This window comes from Labeo rohita, chromosome 7 (genome assembly GCF_022985175.1).
Source record: "Labeo rohita strain BAU-BD-2019 chromosome 7, IGBB_LRoh.1.0, whole genome shotgun sequence".
NCBI lineage: Eukaryota > Metazoa > Chordata > Actinopteri > Cypriniformes > Cyprinidae > Labeo > Labeo rohita.
The window spans coordinates 28,483,761-28,509,983 of record NC_066875.1 but is presented as its reverse complement, the minus strand read 5'-3'; the positions used below and the strand labels follow the sequence as shown (position 1 = coordinate 28,509,983).

Here is a 26,223-nt window from a genome sequence, read left to right as displayed (position 1 = left end):
ATACAAAATACATGTAATTTTTAATTTAGTACTGACCTGAATAAGATATTTTACATAAAAATAATAGTTGAATTTATAAAAATTACCCCGTTCAAAAGTTTACATACTTTTTACATTTTTGATTTTTAATGCTTTGTTGTTACCTGAATGTATTTGAACCCTTTCCAACAATGTATGATTTTGAGATCCATCTTTTCTCATGGAGGACAATTCAATCCCCACGGAGGGACTCATATGCAACTATTACAGAAGATTCGAACACTCACTGATGCTCCAGAAAGAAAAAACACAATGCATTAAGAGCCAGGGGGTGAACACTTTTGAAAAGAATGAAGATGTGTACATTTTTCTTATTTTGCCTAAATATTATATATATTTTTTATGTAGTACTGCCCTTCAGGAGCTACAGGAGATACTTATATGTTTCCCAGAAGACAAAATAAGGTTAATTTACCCTGATCTTCAAATTCAGAAAGTTTTCACCCTCTGGCTCGTAATGATTTTTTTTCCCTTCTGGAGCATCAGTGAGCGTTTGAACCTTCTGTAATAGTTGTATATGAGTCCCTCAGTTGTCCTCAGTGTGAAAAGATGGATCTCATAATCATACAGTCATTGCTGAAAAGGGTTCAAATACACAAAAATACTGAAAAACCAAAGAATTTGTGGGACCTAAAGGATTTTTCTGAAGAACAGTGTGCAGTTTAACTGTTCAGGACAAACAAGGGACTCATGAACAACTATCACTAAACAAAAAAACAAAAACAACAACAAAAAACAGGTGTGGATCAATCAGGTAACAACACAGTATTAAAAATCAAGTGTGTGTAAACTTTTGAACGGGGTCATTTGTATGAGTTCAATGATTATTTTCTCTTGTGGACTATATAGAAACATCTTTTATGTGAAATATCTTATTCAGGTCAGTACTAAATAAAAAAAAAAAATGCATTTTGTATGATCCCTCTTATTTTGGTAAAATAATAAACATTTTGCAGATTACATACACCGTGAGGTGTATGTAAAACTAAGGATAGGTGTGGGCTCCTTTTTTACAGAATTATTTTTTACCGTGCCATGCTATGTTATACTGTCATGTATTTTATTTATTACCCAATTTGACTTACCTTAAATCTCAAAGCTTACAATATTCCTGGCATCGAGTTAATAAAAGTATTAAAAATATTTAATACACTGTAGTTGTCAGGTGCAAGAGTAAGACCCGCCCTTAAACGTCACATTAAAAAAGTGAAGTGTGATTGGTGGTTCAACGTGCCAGTCAAACTGCCCCATCATGACTACATATAAACAACTACACGGCCAGAATAAGCCATTATACAGTTGTAGCACAGTTAATATCGATAGTTTAAAACGTTGTTTTGTGAAAGTGTCAGAAACGAATATTGAGAGTTTATGGAAGCGCACTGGCTATAAAAAGAAATGCTTATTAGAGCTTTTATTCAAAGCTTATTTTTCAAAGCTTTTTAAAGTTTTAAACGTTGAAAACGTATATATTAAAAGGTGAACAGCGCGTCTGTATAGGTGTGCAGCAGCAAAGCAGGACAAATGAATCCTGATCTTCTCTCCTACTTCCTAGCGCACAATAAGCCAATCAGAACGGGCTACATAGGTGCCGTGGCAATATGCCCCGCCCTCACCTTTACAAACCAGCCAATCAGCGCGCTCCCCCGGGACATTGACTCCAAACAGGGAGGCCGAACCAAAGCCAGGTAACCAAGAAAAAACGAGACAGCGAGAAAAGCCTTCAGGGCTTGTTATGGGGTTAGCGTGAGACGAAGCAGGACTTTTTTTTTTGCCGTCTTTACCAGTCAAACCAGTAACTCTGGATAGAGAGCACACAAGTACTGCAACAGGTAGAGTCTCGTGCCGCACTCTCTCTCGTGTCCTTCTCCTGAAGTAATCTTCTGTCCTTCCTCGTGTACTTCAATTGAATTTCCATTTCTTTTGTTTGCTTCTCTTGGAGAAAGGTGAACTCTCGTGTTACTGTTTTTATTTGATCTTTGCTCTTAATTGTAGTTTTTACCCTTGTGGTCCCTGATGGCTTCGCACAGTGATACTCTGGTGGTGTTCTTTGGGGCAACAGCTGGTGCAAATGGGGGTAAACTGGGGTCGGATGAAAGGGAATTAATTCTCTTGGTGTGGCAAATTGTGGATCTACATGAGAATAAGGTACGGACCTTTTGACCCTGTTGTAAGGTCTCTAACTTTAAACTACCCACCTAGTAATGTGCTAGTGTTAGAAACCACCTTGACAGCTGACATTCACCAACGAGGTGCGCTTTCAGAGAATTAAGCGCGCTACTTTGTGATTTACATGACAAGCAACGGCTGTTTTATTTGATTAATTTGTCTGACGACTCGATTCGAGCATTGTAACGTGGTGTTTTGAAGCCACGGGAGACGAAAGCGTGTCTTGTTTGGTGCATGTCATCGCCTGTAGGTCAGTAACCCTGCCGTGTCTGCTTTGCATTCACACAAACACACTGCTTGAGATATCATCACCACCATCATCATCGCCATAGTGACTCGGTGTCAGACCCATTGAGCTGCCTACCTAGACAGCATAGGTGCGTGGAGAACATTGAACATTGCGTCGGTGTTCTCGACGGCCAGGTGTGTTAAGGGGCGCGCCAATGAGAAACCCCGCTAGAGTTGCATTGCGAGGCCGGTTGAAAGAGATGATGTTGTTAACAGGTGGGCAAGCTTCAGCGGACTCTAGTACAGCCGGACAGCTTGGATCTGTCGGAGCAGTGCAAGGAGGAGACCGGGCTCACGGCGGAGGAGCTGTGCAAGGCCGAGCCGCTGGAGAGCGTCCTGCAGCAGGTGAGTGACCATGTGTTTCTTCCTCCTTTTAAGTTTCTAATAAAGATAAATCAATGAAAAGTTACATATAAAGCAGTGACTGATTTTAGCATTTGTCATACTTGGGTTGATTTTTAGAAAGTGTGTGTGTGTGTGTGGTTTGGGTGTGGGAAGGAAGGCACAGACGCTCTGCTCTAGGGTAGGGTGCAGGTCTAGTCTTGTTGTGGACTGATGTGTTGAGCAGACATCTGGAAGACGGAATGTTTACCTGCGATTGCACCCACCCGAAAACCATACATGTCAGCGAGTGGAGAGTGAGCAATAGTGACATAGATGCATAGGGATGAACAGAATAGTAGAGAGAGGGGTTAAAATTAAAAGAGCATGTCATTCCCTTTTCTTTTCTTCTGCTTTCAACGTTAGGCTCGTTTATCAAGAGTACTTGAATTTTGCAGGTATGTTTTGACGAAAGGCGGTTGTCGCCAAACGTGTTTCTCAACCGTGACGTAGAGAGAATTTGTTTGTACTTGGTAAACCTGTTCCCACCCCCACTGTTTCATAATGGACACCCTCTCATTACTGTCCCACAGAAAGGCATTTAGAGCTCAGTTGTGGGACGTTTATTAAAGTACAAATTAGATCCATTAAACAATGACTAGTCTTGTGTATTTTCTCACTGTTTTATTGCATACCTTTGTAGCGTTCAGGTGCTGGCATGTTATCTTGTTTCAGCTGTAGCCTATCCCCAGGGGGCTCTGTAAATATTAACTAGTGAAATCAATTTCTCCCTGCCTACCTTTCAGAGAGATAGATAGGAAGACAGGCACTATCAAAGTGTTGCTTCAGTTCAGTTTCCTTGTTGTTTTCAAAGAAATTCACCCACTTCCATTAGTTGTTGTAAGGAACTGGAAGTGGGTGATACGACCAAATTTTTATTTGATGATATAACTGATTTTATTTCACAAATACTATAACCACAATATAGGTAGTTATTTTTGTTTAATGTTTGTTTTTAAGAATGAGAACAAGAAGTATGTTAGATAGAAACAAATAAAATAAAGAACGCTTTAACTTTTTCGAGTACAGTAGATCTGTTTAACAGTACCATCAAGTAAGAAATTGAATATGAATATACACTGATTCTTATTAAAGCTATAAATTGTGGCTCTTTGTGGTTAACTCTTCAACATTAAGTATGCACTTTTTCTCATTCATGCCTGTTTCTTTAATTGCTCGGATGTGTCAACTTAAAGCAGTTCTGCTTGAATATATTCACATACCATGATGCATCTGTCTCTAAACACTTTATACACAATATTTAATATCATACTGCTCACCCCTACAAGGAACAGTGAGGGATTTGGAGAAGGGCTGATATTTGGGGCTTCGACCTGTCGAAGGGATTCATTCAAGATACTTCTGGAATTGTGACACAACATCTATTTTCTCACAGTTGTGACTCACTGGCTGATAAAATTGCCCTCACCAGTGTGTCTGGGTTAGGAAACCGGTATTTAGGAGGGTTTAGTGAGGCTCATCATATCTTGCTCACCGACTTGAGTCAAACCTGTTTTTCTCAGCTTTAGCGGTTGATCTGTGCTGTTTGTAGTGAGTTGCTGTATCCAGCGTGAAACGCAGGGGGAAAAAAGGAAACGTTTATAGCTGATGGGACTCACTGAGTGAGTCGCTCTGGATTTGCACCTGCTTTTAGACGCTAGCGCTGTGGGAATGTTGTGCCGCTAACACACCTGTGTGAAAAAGGCTTTAAGCACAATAAAATTGTTGCTGTGAGATCATAATTGTGTTTGTGGGAGAAAGTGATCTTGGGTGTGTTTGAGAGACATAGGGTGTGTTCCAGAAAGTGTGTGTGATTCTGTGAGCTTGCTGAGAAAGCACAGAAGGCTGGCAGGAGCGTGTCAGTACCTGTGTGTGATGAGCAGAGAGCTTTATGTCTCTACAGACTGTCAATGTGCAGGGAGGGTTCTGGGAAATGCCACTATGAAAGGATGAGTGACACATTAATCCATTTAGCCTCAAAAAGACTTGGTCATTTATAGAATTGAATTGGATGGATTTTGGGTCTCATGTTTTACAGCATTGTATGTAGTGAATACAGAATGGACTAATCAAAACCGGTTGTATGTGACTGTTGCTTAAACATCCTGGTAGTTCAGCCGGCACATCCTGTTACACTTTACTTCCACTCCCACTTTACTTCATCCTGAACAGACAGGTTGAGGTCAACTCAAAAATAGCCATCATTATGCCCTACTAATTTTTGTCTCAGGTTATAACGTTTGGTACATTTTTCACAAAGACTTATGTCATTATCATTCAAACGTTTGGAGGCTGTAAACCACAAAAATATTAAGCAGCACAACTTTTTCCTGGGCACCAAATCAGCATATTAGAATGATTTCTAAAGAATCATGTGACACTGAAGACTATGACAGTAAAATATATTAAAATAGAAAATGGTTATTGTTTTATTGCAATGATATTTCACAGTATTACTGTTTTAATGTATTTTTGATCAAATAAATGCACCCTTGGTGAGCGTAAGAGATTTTGCTGCTCACTTGCATTTTGAATGACTCTCTAGATAGCATCCCTTTCCTTCAAGGGAGCAAAAATGGCATTTGGAATTCGGCCTCTTTGTACACGCACGCACATACACACAGAGCAAACATGGCTCAACAGGACACACCGATTGATTATCCTGCCAAAGATCAAATTTCTCTCTCTCACTCTCACTGACAGCATGGCAAAGGAGAATGTGAAACTGAAACTGATCAAGTTTAATTACCATGTGTAACCACACACAAAAAACACACATTTTCTCAATCCTGGAGTGGCTATTTTACTCAATCCTGTCTTTTTGCTTAAAGTGAAAAGTTTTATTAATAGAATTTTAAAATTTTTCAGCCAGGGAGATGTTATCCTTAATTTCCAGCTTATTTTTTCTGGAGTTTGCTCACCCATCTCTAATCATGTGTAGGCAAGGGTGTGTCGCTGTGTCTTAGCATAATGTTTGTGTAGCAGAAATTAACTTTGCACTTGATTATTGCAGTTGCTAATCTGTGCAAGGTGGAGTTGTGTAGTAAAAACAGCCATGTACGCACAAGTGCACACACGCACAAATGAGTATGGTGCTAAGTGAATGCATTATTTTATGTGTGTGTGTGTGTGTGTGACTCTGACTATACACCACTCAAGCCTTGAGATTACTCAAAATGAGATGTAAAGCTCTTGAATTATACTTTCAGAATTGTCAGGTATTTCTGAAAGTCTTGTTAAGCCCTTAATGACTAACTGAAGCCTCGTATTTGCATGAGGTATGAAGATGGACAGGTTATGTGGAAAAACAGCACGTCTCTGTCCAAGAGCATGATGGGAATGTAACTGAATGAGCTGCAGTTCTGCCTTCAGTTGTTCTTAGTGCTTTGAGGGCCTTATATGATTTTATTTCTCGAATTGGTTACATGTAGGTTAGTCGGGTTTGCACTTAAACAATCTGTTAAACTTTTGTCAACTACTGTATGTCTTGGTTGCTTTTACTTCTAATTGCTCTGGGTAAAGGCAACGTTTGCTTGCGTTATCAGCGTTGGCCCAAATGATATGAAAATTAGGCCATAAAGGGGCTATCTGTTCTCTTGCTAGCTAGAGTCTGACAAACAGTAGGTTCATGCTTGCTCTCTTGTTATTCACTGCAGATTCACTTAAATCGTAGAAATGTCATGTTTGATTTATCACATTCAGTCAGTAGTTAAAGGGGTCATCGGATGCCCATTTTCTCACTCAAGTTGATATAATTCTTTAGGGTCTTAATGAGAAGTTTATAATATACTTATACTTTATAATATGGTTAATTTCTCAATGGTTGTGTAAAACAACACTACCTTGTCAAAATGAGTTTTGCAAAAATCATCCCATTCTGAGGGATTGTTCCTTTAAATGCAAACAAGCTCTGCTTGCCCCGCCCCTCTCTTCTCTCTGTGGAGTGGCGAACTGTGCTCAGAGAGATCGTTTACTTTAGCTGCGTTTAGCATGTTTAGCCACGCTGCTAACTATCACGTTATTAGGAAAGGTGATTGGAGATTCATAAAATAAACCCCTTATACTCACTTCTGCTGTAAGTGAAGCTGGATCATGAATGATTTGCATGAACATAGATGCATTTATGTAGATCAAGAGGCGCATTCCCTTCACAAACAAACATAATCCACTGCATCTCAGTAGTCGTCATTTACTCCCGACTTCTATGTTTATATTACGTCCAGCAACACAACACCTCAATCGCTTAATCAGAGATATTCTTGTCTAACTTACATCCTTGCTCCAGCATCAAAACAATGGAGGTCGGACTATTACAGCTGATTTAGGGCGAGTCTGAGGGAAGACGTTCATGTCAATCAACTATCGTGGGAGCGGCCTCAGCATCTGAGAATGGCTCGATTTGAAAAAGGGGATATTATTTTTACAGATTAATTAAAAACCACTGTGTGGATTTTTATGATTATAGGGTAGATTTGTACATACACTGCCAACACACATTAAGGTTCAAACAACATGAAAAAGTGAACTTAGCGTCCAATGACCCCTTTAAATGATTTTCCTCCAAACTCTTGATCTGATCTTGCATTAGTTTAATTTATAAAAAAAACAAACAAAAAAAACAGTTGATGTAGGTGGTATAACCTTAATTGTAAATGTAATTTTAATATTACAGAAATTGTCCAATTAATAAAATTATAATTATTAAAATATTATAATTATTAACCAGTAGATGATTATTCATGACAAATGATTACATCTTGGAAAAATGTTTTTACATTAGTTAACACGAGTTTAAAAAAGAAAACAATGATAAATGAAAACTAGTATAAAATGATTTATTCTAAATCATATTCAGAGTCTAAAAGCTGATATACAATATGCACATCTGTGCACATTGTTGGATTGTGGATATTAATACGGCAAGTTGAAGCAAACTAAACTATATGGCATTCAGTGCCTACACAGAGAATAAAAATGGTACATAAAGTAAATGATTGGAGTGTGTTTATCAAGAAAATACAGTTTTAGTGTTTTTAATTTAAAATTCCATATATTTAATTAAATGTTAATTGCTGTTTCTTTTTTTTTTTTTGCTGAACAATACTGCCTTCTTTTTCACATTCTCCTATGCATGTTCTCTTTTCCATGTTCGTCACACTCACGCGAATAACATAAAACACTCAAATCAGTTGTCACGTCATAGTTGGTGGTTAGCCTGTATTGCTGTTGACTGATGCAGAGATGGATGAGTTTACTAAACATCTGTAATGGTTCATTAAAGACTGCATGTTTTTGCTAAACACAGGTGAATGTGGGAGCCCCTATAGCTGGGAGTAAGCAGGTGGTGTGTTTTTAGAGCAGGACGAACGCTCTTCATTTGTTTTGTTATCTGTCTCTCTGGTCACGTGAAATGCTTTATCTGAAATGACTGCCACGGCCATGGCTTACTTCCTGTATTTTCACCAAACCAGTCTGACCAGCTGCTTAATCTAACAAAACAAGCATACGCATGCGCATGCACACACAGCAGCGTGTGCACATATTACAACATAATGTGGATGTCCTCTGTGCTGCCCTTGACATTGTTGTAGAAAGTTTAGAAGTTTATCTTAATCCTTACATGTTGTTGTTTAGGTGTTTTTTTTTTTTGTTTTTAAATTTTTATGTGTGTATTTTATATATATATATATATATATATATAAATAAAATGCATTTTCAATTATTTTAAAACGTTTAATTTGTTTTAAAACTTGTGTCATGGTTAACAAGCAAATATTAATAAATAACAAACCAATAACAAAACTTTCAGTGTCACATGTGATTTTGTGAGTTTCTGTGGTTTGTGTGAGGTCTTTTGCTTTAACAGCTTTTGTAGCAAAAATTGAGCCATTATTTTCTGTAATTTGGAACATAAAACCATTCTAAAGTTTAGGGTTGGTAAGACTTTCGCAAGTTGCTCACTAAGGCTGCTTTTATCTAATTAAAAGCACAGTACAGTAAAACATACTGTAAATGGTAACTTATTCTTGTAATGGCAAAGCTGAATTTACATTAGTCATTACTCCAGTCTTCAGTGTCACATTTCTCCAGAAATCTTTCTAATATCCTAATGTTGTGCTCAAATGTTTCTTTTTATCATCATTAATAACGTTTGTGCAGGTGAATTCTGTCAATTATTCTGACGATTAATCGGATAATTAGAATTAATTTTTTTTGTAGTAAAAAGAATAGAATTGAAGTGAACAATGGCCTTTAAAGTGACTTAAAATACATATATAATGGGAACGAGGCAATAATAATTAGTTCAAATAAAGTGCCAAAAACAAGTAATCATATGGTTTTATTGAACAAAACTGTTAAAATACATGTACATTACGCATTATAACAACTGATTGCAGAGGGCGCCAACTGTCTGACGATTGTGTTTTTACACTTCACCTTATCAGTTTAATATTAACTCAACAACATTTAATTCAAATGTCCACTTAATCTTTAATATTTGGCCATTTCTTTGTGATAGAAAAGCTACAGTCACTGTAATTTCTTGAATATGTGGACATCAAAATGTGTAAACGAGTGAGGATTTAAACTTTTATTTTGAAATCGTTATAAACAGTTGGCATAATGATAAAGATGATGTATTCTCCTGTGTTTGCATAGGTTTATAAATTATTTACCTTACAAATTTGATTAAATAGCGCACGTTGCGTTCCCAGATGAACGTTATAATAAACCCAAACTCACAACAACATTCAGAGATAGAGTTTGAGACTCTCCACACATTAATAACTTTGTGCAGCAGCATTTACTGTGAACTAAGTTGCTTTGAGACGCACGTACGTAACCTACACGCATGTAAATAAAGCATGTGTATTAAACCTGCATCGCATATATTTATTTAACTGAATCGTAACGTTTGTGAATTCTTATTAGCATTATGCCTTATTGTGATTTTTAAATGGGTTTAACGTCAAATGCTGGTATTTTGCCAATTACACGGCACGGGCAAAATCGAGAAATCGTTGCAGCCTACACCTGCATCTAGTGCTGTGGTGTTTTAGATTAAAAATAATGGTTTTTCTTCTCCATTCCTTTTCTCTTTTTCACTGTTTCTGTTTCTAGTTTCATCAGTCGGTGTCAGCTGAACTAAAGTCTCTGGGCAGAAGCTCCTACACACTGTGCGTGGACGGACCGCAGCTTATCCGACAGGTGCTGCACCCCGAGGCCTCCAAAAAGGTAACAAGCTCCTTCCACAGTCCAAACACACCGTCATTCTTGAGTATTTGCATTTAATCCAACCTTGACTAAGGTTATTTAAACAGAAAATGCAAACCCTAGAGGTCTGTGTATAATTTTCTGACACTTCTATATTAGCTGTCAGTTTGTGGTATAATCTGTTTAGCAGCAACATGTTATAATCTTCACAGGAATGCTGTGCTCCTCCAGAAGACATTAAAAGGCCCTCAATCTATTCTCCACCTTTTCCCTCTCGTATACTCTTTGATCTCCTCTGCCCTTTGCTCAGGCACTTCCTAAACATATTTTGTAGCATCCATCTCCCTCATTTTTTGTGTGTTTTGTTGTAGAATCTAGTTCTGCCAGAGTGCTTCTACACATTTGTGGACTTGAAGAAAGAGTTTCACAAATGCTGCCCCAACGCAGGCCCTGCCAAAGATCTTACTCTGACCTCCATGCTGGACTGTATCCTGCATATGCTTTTTTTTTTTTTTTTTTTTTTTTTTGTGTGTGTGTGTGTGTGTGTGTGTGTGTGTGGCAGTGGTCCTAAAATGTGTTTTTTATTTATTTATTTATTTTAATTACCAGTATTTAAAAATCAGGATTGTAATGCTATTTTATGTTAGCATATCTAATATAATAAAAAAACCTAATTAACATCAATATGTAAAGTGGTTTTATGTGATGTCCACCTGTTTTTATAAATTTTTGCATTTACTGGTTGATTAGTTCAGCATTTTTTTAGCTGTTTTAGTAGAATATGTGCATTCACCCGTGCATATGAGGCCTTGACATGAGGCCTTGTCAGATGTGTGTATTCCAGCGGCGGTGGAGCAGGAGGCTGGACTGAGGGAGGTGAAGAACATGGTTCTGTTAATTCTGCACCTCCTGGCTGAGCCTTACAGTGAGTCACTCAGTGACCCGTGCAATTTATATACTGATAAAACCTTACAGATTTCACTTTTGATATGCACAGCTGACCATGTGATCTCATAACTGAACTTTTTTTCTTTGTAGATCACAACTTCTCTACTTTTCAGACTGTAAACTACAAGTTTGAATCTGGAGCATGGTATGTACTCAGTCATATTTGTCATAGTCTGATTTTTGTTTGTTGCACAATATGTTTTGTTTCCCTTTTACTGTTGTCTAGTGTGTTCCTAATTTGTTAAGAGCTTATGACTTTGACCACAAATTTTCAAATATGCCTGTGGGGTTTTTCATTAATACTGTTTTAATATGTATGGTGTGATAGTACGAGTGATTGTTACCTGTGTTTCTACATGTGCGTGGCTTCCAGCAGTAAGACAGAAGCTGTGGACAGCGAGACGGTCATCAGAGCTCGCGGGTTGCCATGGCAGTCGTCTGATCAGGACATTGCTCGCTTCTTCAAGGGCCTCAACATTGCCAAGTGAGATTACAGCTCGGCGTAACACTGAAAGGCACACTCACAATGACATGGAGCATGCACTCAGAAAAGACCCTTAAGTACACATTAACAGTGTAATGCAAAACTCAGTAAGACCTCGAAGGCAAATCCAGCCAAATGTCACATCAGAACTTTCACTAAAGGAAAAGTAGCTTTACGTGGAGCGTCCAGGATGACTTATCATCTTAGTACGTTTTCAAATGGTTAATCGCATCCAAAGTAAACGTTTTCGTTTACACGTTTTCATTTCATATTCTTGTGTCTTGTTTGTTGTGTGTGTGTGTGTGTGTGTGTGTGTGTGTGTGTGTGTGTGTGTGTGTGTGTGTGTGTGTGTGTGTGTGTGTGTGTGTGTGTGTGTGTGTGTGTGTGTGTGTACTGTGTATATTTATAATGTATGTGTAAATACACAGACATGCATGTATATATTTAAGAATAATGTTATGTTTATATAATAAATATTAGTTAAACAAATATATGCATGTAAATATTTAAAAAGTATGTACTGTATATGTGTATGTGTATATATGTGTGTGTGTGTGTATATATATATATATATATATATATATATATATATATATATATATATATATATATATATACATACATACATACATACATACATACATACATATATACACATATATATATATACATACATACATACATACATACATACATACATATACATATATACACATATATATACATATATACACACACACATAATAAATATACACAGTGCACACATTTTACGTAGACAAACTATTTTGGATGTGATTAATCGTTAAAAGCACTATTTTCAAAGGTTGCATACTTGTTTTTCAATGTGTTGTATCTCTGCCTTTGTTTGATTTTTGTGTTTGCTTGTATCAGAGGTGGCGTGGCACTTTGTTTAAATGCTCAGGGCCGGAGGAACGGGGAAGCTCTGGTGCGCTTCATAAACTCTGAGCACAGAGACATGGCACTGGATCGACATAAACATCACATGGGCAACAGATATATTGAAGTGAGTTCATTTTTACTCCAGTCAGCTGATCTCAAATAATGCTCTGTGTAACAATACTTTTGAGACCGTTCCGATTCTTACATGCAAATGATTAATTTCCCACTTGGCTTGTGAGAAACTACATATTGTCATAACTTACTAATGTTTGAATTCTGAGGATTTCTTTAGAGACACCACTTTTTGGAGAATTTACTTTGACAGTCTGGATAGTAAAGAATTTGCATCTTTAAATTTGTTCTATTTATTGTTGCTAAAGCTAAAATCTGAAAACAAAAAAAAAAAACAAAAAAAAAAAAACAAATTCAGTAAACCATCTTGATCATGCCTAATTTACACAGTGTGAATAATAGTTACATACAACAAAAGGCATGGTTGTGCAGCCCACTCCTATGACAATCTCTGTTTTGTTTCAGGTGTATAAAGCGACTGGGGAGGAATTTCTAAAGATTGCAGGAGGTGAGACATTTATCTGAAGTCTTCAGTTGTAATATGAGCGGATACTTTCCATTTGTAGAGTAAATCTCCATCCGCTATTCCCAGGTGTGTGTGTGTGTGCGTGTGTCCGTCCTTCATTTTTTCCCCCCTCTGTGGGAATGAAAGACTCTTTGTGAGTCTCTTCCCCTTGCTGACTCATGTTGGGTACGTAGAGGGGGAAACTCTATTCCCCTTCCCTCCTGCCCCCCACTCTGGCCAGGGCACAGAGAAAGAGAAGCGTTCCCTCAGGGAGGAAGATGGGTCAGCAGCCCCTGAAAAGCCTCACACTGCCCTCACACACAGCAGGTGTAAAAGAACAGCGGCCTGCCGAGATATCATTACAGTGCGTGTGGATATGTCTGCTGAAAGGTTTTAGAGCAGCTGAGAGTCTCTCTGACGTTCTGTTAACCCTTGCCATTTTTAAATGTAATATCTTTTGACAGGCACATCCAATGAGGTCGCTCAGTTTCTTTCTAAGGAAAATCAAGTTATAATCCGAATGCGTGGGCTTCCATTCACCGCTACTCCTCAGGATGTTCTGGGCTTTCTGGGCCAGGATAGCCCTGTGACGGATGGGACAGAGGGACTTCTGTTTGTGAAATACCCAGATGGACGTCCCACAGGCGACGCATTTGTTCTCTTTGCCTGTGAGGAATATGCCCAGAATGCCCTGAAGAAGCATAAACAGATCCTGGGCAAGAGATACATCGAGCTGTTCCGCAGTACAGCAGCCGAGGTCCAACAGGTACAGATTATGTTTATTTAACCCTCAGAGTCCCAAGCACTAATATTCATTATGTATTTTTTTTTTTTTTTTTTTTTCCCCACCACTTTCTTTAGGAAGACGGTATAAAATCCATTTTGTTTTGCATCTGGGTATAATATGGCAACGCTAGAGATTTAGGCTTGCATAATCTCAATTCTACACACAATTGTATTTAAAATGTGTTACTAGTTATGATTACTTTAATAAATATTAATATCAAAGCAATGAAATTTTAAATATAATGAATTAATTTGAAAAACGCCTAAAAAAAAAATATATATATATATAATATAATATAATATACAGGGTTCCCATGGGTCCTTGAAATCCGTGAAAGTTTGTGAATCTGAAAAAAAAAAATTTCAAGGCCTCAAGTTTTTGAAAATAAACATACATAGATACAGGTTCTTGAAAGTGCTTGAATTTATTTTGTGCAAAATGTTTTCTGAAAAAAAAAAAAAAAATTCCATATTCCCTCCAGTCTGCTAATGTGTTATTTCAGTCTGCTATGTTTTAACGCTTTGTGGCCTATGCATACTAGCTTGCTTGATTTATGTTAACTTAACGTTACATGAGCCTAAGCTCTTTTCAGTAAAACTCATGCCAAAGTTAATATCAGATAATTTTAGAATACCGTATAGGATGTACCGAATATTCTTCGGTTTTATGCAAAACAGAAATAAGGCAAATAGAATATCAGATCTCTGTCATATGGCCAGAATGAATGCAAAAAAACTTTTTGCATAGTTGTATTTGACGTATGAAAACTGTATCTTGCAAGGTAACATGATGTAACCTTGGTCTCACTTAAAATGTGTCTCCAAAATAAGTCCTTGAATTTGAGGGTATTGGTCCTTGAATTTGAAGTTAACCAAGGTGTGGGAACCCATAATATAATATAATATAATTTAATTGATTTATCAATGTGACAATTTGCCTAATTGTAAATTACCAGTAAATTATTGTTAAGAGATCATGTGTGATTGTTGTTTGTTTTTTTTTTTTTTTTTTTTTTTTTTTTTTTTTTTTTTAAATACTGGTACATTCGTTCTTTTACTGGTAAGGTGCTCTGTGTGAACGCAGAACGAGAATGCTGGTATGAGCACATACGGGTTCAGAACCTAGGGCCCTATGAAATCCATTTTATTTTTTCCCAAATTTCATTTTATTTTTTTTCCAAATTCATTTTATTTTTTTCCAAATAGTCTTTTTGCTTAATATTTAGAGATACTAGTCCATATCACGATTTGATTTAAGTGCAATGACCTACATTTGATTAATTCATCCAGACTTTGACAAATTCCGTGACATTCTGTGTTATACAGTAAATTCAGTTTTTATGACTGGGTTCTGCAGTTCCATCCGCATTTTCTGCATAGCGGAAATCATAGGGCCCTGAGAACCCACTGATGTAAGATGTCTGCTCTGGGCCAATCATAACATTCTGATGCAGAATGTTATGCTGTGTAGTTTGGTTGGAAGTTGTCTAATATGATGTCTCTGAGCCAAAAACAGGCGCATAAATGTGAACATTTGACACAAAAATGAAAACACCAACAAAAACACAGACTGCGTTTACCCCTCCATGTTTACGAACATAACACTGGGAGAGGTCATTTCTGGTGAATGATGTCACAGAATTTACTGGTATTTATTTTGAAATTGATGTGTGAATGTGGAAGGTCATTGCCTGTGTGAACAGCGCATATATTGTATTTCCTGGTAAAGCTGTTCCTGTAATTTTAATGCAATTTACTGGTATTATTGTGTGAAAGAGGCTAATGACAAAAGATCAGAAAGCAGCTGGAAAAAAAGAATTTTAGTCCCATTCCTTGACATTCAGGGTCCATTGTGTGAAAACACTATGACCCCTAATGCTCAGCGTTGCATTTTTGCAACTCATAGAAAAATGTCATTAAAGCTTTTCTAATCACTAGACACTAAAAAAGTAAATTTAAAAAAAATTAGGTGTCAAATACTTGCTTGGTAAATGGATATGAGCTACCGAACAGTTGTTGGGATGCATATTAATATGTCAGATGTGTAGTTTTTATCCACATTTAGTGAAAATGTAAGTTTTAATTGAATTTCTTTTCTCAAATGTTGCGGTTTTGCTACACTTAGTCTCTCTGGGTTTGTTTAGAGCAAACAAACTGACTTGGTGCACATTTGTTTGAAACCATTATGTCCTTCATTGCCATCATATTGACCTTTTGTATCTTCAAACTAGGTTTTGAATCGCTACATGTCCACTCCATTGATCTCCACACTTCCTCCTCCTCCGCCTCCGATGGTATCTGTACCTGTGTTAGCCACGCCACCCTTCATCACCACCGGCAGCACACGAGACTGCATCAGGCTAAGAGGTCTGCCGTACACCGCCGCCATCGAGGACATCCTGGAATTTATGGGAGAACACACCATTGATATCAAACCCCATGGGGTGCACATGGTCCTTAACCAACAGGTGACGTAGGAACTTAATGAAACTAGAAACGTCAGGTGCTTCTAGAATGACCCTGACACTTTTTTTCGTTTCCGTTTCTTTAGGGTCGACCTTCTGGTGATGCCTTTATTCAGATGAAGTCAGCTGACCGTGCGTTTATGGTGGCACAGAAGTGCCACAAGAAGATGATGAAGGATCGTTACGTGGAGGTGTTCCAGTGCTCCACTGAGGAGATGAGCTTTGTGCTAATGGGGGGGACGCTTAACCGCAGCGGGCTCTCGCCGCCTCCTTGCAAACTGCCCTGTAAGAGATTGCATGCTACTTTATGAAGCTTTTTTTTTTTTTTTTTTAAATGTCAAATATTTGTTGGAAACCACACAATAAGATGAAATGCGCTGTTAATTTGGGTTAGTATTTAGCGTGAGCCAGCAGCTGTAATCTGTTCCTGTTCAAGAGATGCTGATCTGTGTGCAGTGTTCCAGTCTGCACTCTTCTGCTCCTATCAGCTGGGCCGTTTGAGATTAGATTTCAGCTTATCTACAAGAAAGCGGTGTGATCAACTCTGTCACAGAGCTAAAGGTGCAACGTTTTGGCATTTTAGAAAGAGCAAGCCTGTAGCGGTGCTAAAGAAAGGGCTGTTTACTCTGTGATTCGATCTGGTTGTTTGACCTTGGCTTGAGAATGGGCCGTATGTGCTCACATCACATCAGAGGAGACAGTAGTTGTCCCTGTGCCAGTTAAGCTAAGTATACATGACATTCACACACTCCTGCAAGGTCAGCTCTGTGTGTGAGTGAGACAGAGAAAGAGAGATAGATTTAGCATATCCACCTGGTGAAACTGTCTTTAATAACACACTTTATCATGTTTTTCTCAGGTCTCTCTCCACCAACATATGCTGCGTTTCCTGCGACTCCAGCTATGCTTCCCACTGAGGCAGCGTTGTATCAGCCCCCCCCTGCTGGCCACTCCAAGAACTCCACAGGCCCCAACACACAACCCTGCACCTGCTTTAGCCTACTACTCTCCACAGCTTTACATGAACATGAACATGAGCTACACTGCCTACTACCCCAGGTACAACGAGAAGACACGTACTGTGCAGAGAATTTACTTTGACCCCATCTTTACATATCACTTAGTTTTTTTTTTTCATTTTTTATTTTTTTGTCTGTGGCACATGGTAAAGGTAAAATTTGCTGTGCAATTTATCAAACATTAGCATCTTCATCTAAAGAAAAAAACCCCCACCAATGTTTAACTACAGTAATCACAATAATGCTTTTAACAAGTAATATACAGTACTGTTGTAGGCCTCAATATTTCAGTCTTTTTTAAATAAGTGCTATTCTTAAGACTTTCAAATCATCAAAGAATCCTGAAAAAGTATAACAATTCCATAAAAATATTAAGCAGCACAGCCTTTTTTAACAATAATAATTTTTTTGAGCACCAAATCAGCATATTACAATGATTTTTGAAAGATCATGAGGAACTGAAGGCTGGAGTAATTCAGTTTTATGTCTGAGGAATAAATTACATTTTAAAACAGATTTACATGGAAAGCAGTTATTTAAAATGTAACGTCACAATATCACAACTGTTTTTACTGTAGTTTTGATCAAATAAATGCAGTCTTGTTGACCAAGATTTCTTTCAAAAATGTTAAGTCTTACCAACCCTAAACTTTTTCATATTTACTTCATAAGTCTAATTGTGCCATTTAAATGAAAATTCTGTCATCAATTACTCACTCTCACGTCTTATGGGTTTGGAATGACCTTCGTTCATCTTCAGAACACAAATTAAGATAGTTTTGATGAAATCCAAGAGCTTTCTGACCCTCCATGATGACTTTATATGACTAATGATGACATGATGACTAATGACTTTATTCAACAATTTCTTCTCTTCTGTGCCAGTCAAGAGTATTACAGTATTGCGTCGTGATGCTCTCTTGAACGCACATTAAAACAGGCAAGAGAAGAAATTGTTGAATAAAGTCGTTATTTTTGTGTTTGTGCACGAAATATTCTTGCAGTTTTGTAAAATAACGGTTGAACCACTGATGTCACATGGATAATTTTAACAATGTTCTTACTAACCGTCTAGACCTTGACTGTAGGGCTGGGCAATTATTTATTTATTTTTATTTTTTTTCATATTTTATCAATTAATTCAAATTCAATATTTTGCCATGATTTTATTTTTTAGAAATCGAGGAATCCTATTTTTGGATATAAATATTACCAAACATTAGAATTAGACACTTTGACAATATGCCAATGATAACAGTAAAGCGAAAAGAACGATCCAACTGCATGTCGGCACACGATTAACTGCTCACATGTGATCGCTAGCTGCCATTCACACAGAATGCGCTTTTGTGTTGACGAAGGTGCAACGCGAAGATGGGAGTGAACTTCTTTTTACTTGAGTGCCACGTTTTTATAATGCTGTTCCATGCATCAGACAACGCAAGAGACGCGAGTGCAACAGTCATGTTTACATATAAAATAATGGAATAAATAATGGAAAAGCAGCGCAATTGAAGAAAAACCCCACTACTGCGTTTTACACTGTCTATTTTTAATTTTTTTTTTTTTTTAAATGTTTGCATCATGGTAACAGGCTGAAAGCTGATGTTCATTGTTTTTACACAACATGTATAGTTAGTCTACTGGTGGTATACCTTTAGTCATTTTGAATTTGAATTACCTTGACTTTTGAAATATAATATAATATAATATAATATAATATATATTATATAATATATATATATAATAAAATATTTATTTATATTTAATCAACATTTTAATTTTTTGCCATATCACCCAGCCTTACTTGAATGTGGTAGTTGCATTGCTGTCTATGCAGGGTCAGAAAGCTCTCAGATTTCATCAAAAATATCTTTATTCGTGTTCCGAAGATGAACGAAGGTCTTACAGATTTGGAACGACATGAGGTTGAGTAATTAATGACAGTTCACTAACAAATTAAAATTATCACTTTAAAAGTGGCCATCAGCTTTGCCTATTGACATGAAACATGGTCCATTAGTTGTTTTACGATCGCTTTAAATGTTGCTCCTTCATTCATTTATAAACTTATTTGTTGATGCATCCATTTTCTATTATTGAAAACCTTTTTTTCCCCCTCTCAACTTATCTCGTCTCTGTCTGTTGACTAGTCCACCAGTCTCTCCTTCCACGGTGAGTTATTTTGCGGCTCCACCGGGTTCAGTAGCAGCAGCTGTGGCCGCCCAACCCACCCCAGCCATCCTCCCCCCACAGCCCGGAGCACTGGTGCGAATGCAGGGTCTGCCGTACAACGCCGGGGTCAAAGACATCCTCAGCTTCTTTCAGGGATATCAGGTGACTTCCCATTCCACCATTCACTCACTCATTCATTCAGGTTCTCAAGTTCAAAAAGAAGCAGTGCACCTCTCACCTGAGACTTTATCAGGACCCCGGTTCTCTTGGATAAACAGCACACATCTTAAAAAGTTTCCATGTAGTGTTTTATGTTGAATCATTGTGTACGTTTTGTCCTCTCATTAGCTGACACCCGGTTAGGCGGAGACGTCAGAGGATGGTATGACACCAGCACTCAGAGGAGGAGAAAAGAGGGTTGAGTTAGATGGAAATGAGTGGTGCTTTGTTTTGGGCACGGGTCTGTGTGTGCTTTCTCTCTTACGATATACAAATATATATCCATGGAGATTTTCTAGATATTATAGTTTATTCTCTGTTGTGTGGTGGGGTTGGTAAAACGGTGTTCGGCATGCAGCGTCCTTGCCCTCTCGTCTAAGGCGTGTGACACTCTGAGCTGTACATCTAACACTGTTCACCAAGCGTAGCACAGTGGCGCGTGTGTGAAATGCCGAGTTCAGGTTTGACTCCTGGCTGAACCCATGAAATGGATCCGAGCCCAGTCCACCCTCCAAGTGTGCTTTTAACCTCTGATACAAAATGCACACTACGGGCCTCTGTGTGCGGGAAGTGTTTCTTTTTTGGCAGGTGGTCTGCACCCCCTCTTTCCCTCTCTATATCTATAGTGCATTCATGCTTGAACATCTTGTGTAACCCTGTACGATGCATACTTTTTATTTTGGTTGTGCAGTGTATTGGGGTGGTGTGTTTAAACTACCTGATCTCATGATGAAAATGTACCTGTGGGAACTTTTTCACAAGTTGTGAAAAACGTACCACCATGTTCGTTTAGTGACGCGTTCGATGTGAAATGTCCAGTGAGTGGCACTAAAAGAATGTACATATGGTACTTTTTATGTGATGTTGGTTTTGTGTCACTGCAGTTCTGACTAGAATTGTCCATTGAGTGGTGCTGTAACTCTAATGCTCAATGACATTTCAAAATAAAGTACCTTCTGCACTACACCCTAAACCTGATAGTATGAACAAAAGTGAATGTGATGTAAAAATGCAATCGCAAGCATGCCATTTTAGCTTGTTTTGTCAGCTCTTTCATAGTGATTTCATGTTTTTCACGAGATTCGTACCCAAGGATTCCACATCCTAAATCCAATTCCGTGCCGGCAGAGCTACCGAACAAGGTTACATCCGGAAAGCAAAACACATGGAGCTGTAATCATAAGTGTATGAAAACGATTACAAGTGCTCACTGTTTTACCGCCTCTAGCGTTCATTTCTTTTGGAAATTTAAGTGACATGTACTTTTGCGTCTTGTGGAAAAGCTCCCACAGGTATGTTTTTGTCATGAGATCAGGTTGGTTTTAAATGAATATGTTTAGACATACACTGGTGTCACCTCTTAGGTTATGATATAAGGCACTGTGTTTCAGATCTGTTTGAAGAGCCTTTTAAATGAACTGCAAGACTTGATAAAATTCTTTCAGTATTGTATTTCAGTATGCTCAATACTCTTTCCTTCATTTACATGTTTTTTAATTTTGCAGACACACAGTAGATGTAGGGGTGTGAATATATGTGACCTAACAATTTAATTCAATTATAATTCTTTGTTTTTTTTTTTTTTTTTTTTTTTTAGGATTAAAGTTATTGCTTCTTAATATTTGTTTTGGAAACCATGATATCCAAATCTTTTGAATGATAGTAAGATTGATTACTTGCACTTAAAGATAAAATATCTCTATTTTAAATAAACACTTTTTTTTTTTAACTTTATATTCATCAAAAATCCTGTATCATGGCTTGCACAAAAATATTAAGCAGCAAAAACCTATTCAAAATTGCAAAAAGTCTTAATGAATTCAAACTGATAGTGTATAACACACACAATTGGGGAAAAAAATGCTAAGCTCAACTAGGCTGCATTTATTTGATCAAAATACATTAAAAACTGTAATAAAAAAACTGCTAAGCTCAACTAGGCTGCATTTATTTGAAATACATTAAAAAATGTAATATTGTAAAATAATATTACAACTTGAAGTACCTGTTTTCTGTTGTAATATTGTAAAAATGCTGTGATGCATTTTTGAGAAAAGTCATTACTGGTCTTCAGCATTACATGATCCTTCAGAAATCAGTTTAATATGCTGATTTAGCGCTCAAGAAATATTTCTTTTTAATCAATGTTGAAACCAGTTGTGCTGTTTAATGTTATTTTTTTTCCAGGATTCTTTAATAAATGGAAGGTTCGGAACATTTATTTTAAATGAAATTCATTTAGCAACATGTCTATACTGTCATTTTGATCGAATAAATGCATCCATTGTAAGTAAAAGTGTTTCTTCAAAAAAAGTTTTTTTTTTTTTTTTTTAACATCCATTTCAAAAATGCACATCTTTTTACACCCCTAGTAGAAAGGCATACTAGTGTAGCGTCACCTGTACACGTATGAAGATGGTTTAGAGAAGTGCTGATTGTTGCCAGTATAACGTGAGGCCTGTGGCACTGACTGTGGCTCATTGTGCTGTAGTACGCTCCTGAAGACTACAGCAGCTTGGTCGGAGTGAGCGATCAGGGCCGGAGTCTGATTCAGCCTAAAGAGTGGCTTTGTCTGTAGGGGGAGCCTCTCCAGGTAAGCTCCCGTGATGCCCTTGTGACCTGAACTCATCGCTTGTGCATGGACTAACACTCTAACTCCTCCCCTCACTTGCTCTGGGATGACCTCCAATCAGAAGTCCAGGAATGCTCTATTCTGTTTTCTTCTGGTTTTGTATCTGTGTAAATTGTCACTCCCTGCTTGTTGCATAATTAATCCCAGAATGCTTTAATGATCTGTTTGCTGCTGTTTTAACAAGCTTTCAGTCGCAATAATGCTCTTTCTCTCCAGTCTGACTAATTGGTTTGGGCTTTGAATGTCTTGTCTTGATGGTAGCATAATTGTTCTTAACTTACTGCAAGTCTCCTGCCTTTATAAGGGTTTCCTGATCAGTGTCTAAGTATATACTCTCATTCCTTTTCAGCTGATTTGCTTTGTTTAATGATTACTCCAAACTTAAATCTTGTTTCTCTCCATAGCACTTCAGTTCAATATGTATTCATGAGTGTATTCATGTGTTCTTATTGTAATAGTGTTTTTTTTTTTTTTTTGTTGTTATTATTTAAATTTTATATTAATTTTATTTTCTATTTAACTTTTTATATTATTTATTTAATTTTTTGTATTTTTTTTGTATATGTAATGTTTATATATTTTTTTTTATTTTATTTATTTTTATTTATATTTTATATTGTATTTTATATTTTATTTTACTTTATTTCTTATAAATGTATTTATTTTTGTTTTTTTATTTTATATTCTTTTATATATTATTTAATTTTTTTATTTGTTTTTTGTTTTATTTTCTATATTTTATTGTATCTTTTTTATTTTATTTTTTATTTATATATTTCTTTTTTTTCTATTAAATTTTTTAATATATTTTTTATTTTAATTAAATTTATTTTTTATTTTATTTTTATTTTATATTTTATTTATTTTTGTTATTGTTAGTTTATTCTTTTTCATATATTATATATTTTTTAATAGAATTTATTTTGTTCTATTTTATATTTATTATATATAAATGTAGTTAATTATATTATTTTTTTTTTTTTTATAGATTTTTATTTTTTTTTTTTATTTTTTTTCTTTTATTATATTTTTATTGTATTATTTTTTATTATTATTATTATTATTATTATTATTATTATTTTTTTTTTTTCATGTAATTTATTTTAATTTTAATTTAATTTTACTACTAGCATATATTTAAAAATCTTTTAAAAAAAAATCTTTAAATATTTATTTATATTTATATATATATTTTTTTTTCATTTTCTTTTTGGTGTAGCTCCAGGCGGACTCTGTGCTCATGCTGTATAACTGGAGTGGTCAGCGTAGTGGGGAGGCACTGGTGACCTTCCCCAGTGAGAAAGCAGCAAGACAGGCTGTAGCCGAATGCTCCAACCTTCCCATCTCCGGCCACCCCATCCGCCTGGTCTGCTGCGAGTGACCACACACAGACCTTTACACCCCCTGAGGGAGGACCGCACTTCACCTGTCTCATCCTTTTCTCCCTCATTACCTGTCTTTTGGCCTTTCAGGCAGTTGTCCTGTTGTTCTTGACGCAAAGTAGGAGGGGAGCTGACACAGAAGCACTGTATATATGTTTATATACACACACGTTTAACCATCTCAGTAGCACTGCATCACTACTTATGTGTGTGTGTGTGTGTGAGAGAGCGAGAGCGAGAGAAAATGAGATCAATGGCATGCATGCTAAACTCTTCCTGTGGCTTTTGATGTCAAGATCTCCTCTGTCCTAATTCAAGACTTTAAGTAAACTTATAACATTGCAAGCCATCAGTTTGTGGAACAAGACATCTTCCTGTTGTTATAAACACAGCTGGGCAGTCCAGTTAGACTGCAGTTCTGGCCTTGCACTAGGGAAACCAAAGTGCAATGCAATACTTATTTGGATCAAGGAATATTTTGAAATATAGTCTTTTAAAGCAAATATTTGGCTTCTTACAATCTGTAAGACTGTTTTGCTGCACATAGGATTGAAAAAGGGCATGATGGTTTTTCCCAGTGTACCTCTGCACTGTTTGGACTGACAGCCTTATTCCTTATTTAATAGAGACAAGACCAAGTATGTACTCCATAGACTTGCATGAACTGATTTTTAGTTTAACCCATTCGAAAAGTGAATTTTTTTTATTTAAAGTAAAAAAAGAGTTGTGGTCTACATTCATTAATGCTCGTTCTTTAGATGAACTGAAACGATAGAGGTGTGTGTTCTGTTGACCCCGTGAGAGATTATGTGCAGACTGAACTGTGCAGAGGTCTTGCCTTGTTTTGGACTTTATAATGTTTTGGAAATGCGGTCTACATCTGTTCTTTTCTACTGCTACCAGGCTGCTTGAATCATGAGCTTTGTTTTTGTTTTTCATGACTACATTACCTGGAGTGCAATACAAGGCTGAACAAAATGTCACACCTCTAGTGAAAGAAGGGGCATTTTTTTCCCTAAAATGTATGAAATGTTTATGTATGTGTGTATAAAATGTGACTCTTATATGCAACAAATAAATTGATATTGCTCTGACATCATGTCAAAGTGGTGACATGCATTTTATTTGGACCAGACTCGTGTGTGATTGAAATTTAGAGCAGTTGTCCTCATCCTTTTTGATTCCAAGGTTTTTTGAACTTGATGATTTCTGCTCATCAAACAATGCCCGTGGAGTTTAATTTGCAGGTATTACAGGTTTAGAAATCAAATTTTCAAAATTTGACCACTTCACATATCCAGGTTTTCCAAGAAGTGTGAAAAAATAGTTTTAATGTTATTATTATTTTAATGTTATTTGGGTGTAAATATTATTGTCATGCATGAGAACCAATAATTGGAATAAAATCTGACTGGCTGAGAGCCTTTTCCAGTATTTTAGTGATAACACAACTTAAACCGTTTGTATCTGTGCTTGCTTTTCAAATAGCAAGTGTCATGGCGGATGTCCAAAATTCACTAGAATTTTATAAATATTACTGTTTTTGTGTCTCGGAATGTAGTTTTAAATGTGTTTTTTTTTTTTTTTTTTTTTTTTTTAGGTGAGAATGTAGTTGTTTAGACTTAAAATATGCAATTTGTTAAAGAAGATAATGCATATTTGAAAATTTGCATCCTTACCTCAAACAGTTTCTCTGGAATAAACATTTGTGGTCAAACGTGAGCTCTCATTTGTTTTGCATAAATCTAACAGTCTTTGGTTTCATTAATCTATTATTCGTTCCAGGGCAAATAGTTTTGGCTGAGGGCAAAGTCTCGTAACATTATTTATATATATATATATATATATATATAAAATTGTTTATCAGCGTGCTGCCTTTGTAGTTTTGACTAAATTGCCTAGCAGCTTTTATGATTATTATATAATTAGCATTCATTATTATGTATTATTTTTCAATACTTGGTATTTTATATAAATAATAGTAGTAGTATTGAGAAATGGATTGTGTTCATGATAGTGATTTTAGTTACATTGTTTTGCCATTAAATGGCAACGAGAGTGAGTCAGCAGTAAAGACCTTTATACTGAAAGACTGAAACATTGTAAACTAGGTTATTTTTTTTACTTTAAACAACACCTGAGGAACACCTGCACCTTGAAAGGTGCAGTCAACAAATACAATGAGCAGCACTGTCATCAGAAATCAAACCTTAAAGGAGAAGTCCACTTCCAGAACAATTTACAGATACTCATCCCCTTGTCATCAAAGATGTTCATGTCTTTCTTTCTTCAGTCGTAAAGAAATTGTTTTTGAGGAAAGCATTTCAGCATTTTTCTGATATGGTGCCCCGAGTTTGAACTTCCAAAATGCAGTTTAAATGCGGCTTCAAACGATCCCAAATGCGTTTCCAAATTCATTATTTTTATGAAAATAACCGATCGTTTCACTAGATAAGACCCTTGTTCCTCGGCTGGGATCGTTTACAACCACATTTGGGATCGTTTGAAGCCACATTTAAACTGCCTTTTGGAAGTTCAAAATTG

At 36.5% G+C, this 26,223-nt stretch overlaps 1 protein-coding gene across 1 annotated transcript; it reads left to right on the top strand.

Moving 5' to 3' along the window:
- Window positions 1-1,877: 1,877 nt before the first annotated feature.
- Window positions 1,878-24,778, top strand: esrp2 (epithelial splicing regulatory protein 2). Its single transcript, XM_051116149.1, is given in 16 exon segments — window positions 1,878-2,187; window positions 2,713-2,841; window positions 10,000-10,113; window positions 10,464-10,578; window positions 10,922-11,017; window positions 11,131-11,185; window positions 11,414-11,524; window positions 12,416-12,548; window positions 12,962-13,004; window positions 13,466-13,767; window positions 16,019-16,255; window positions 16,339-16,537; window positions 17,112-17,185; window positions 17,187-17,311; window positions 19,425-19,608; window positions 23,517-24,778. Coding segments are annotated over 16 exon segments (2,211 nt in total). The 5' UTR covers window positions 1,878-2,055; the 3' UTR covers window positions 23,679-24,778.
- Window positions 24,779-26,223: the final 1,445 nt, after the last annotated feature.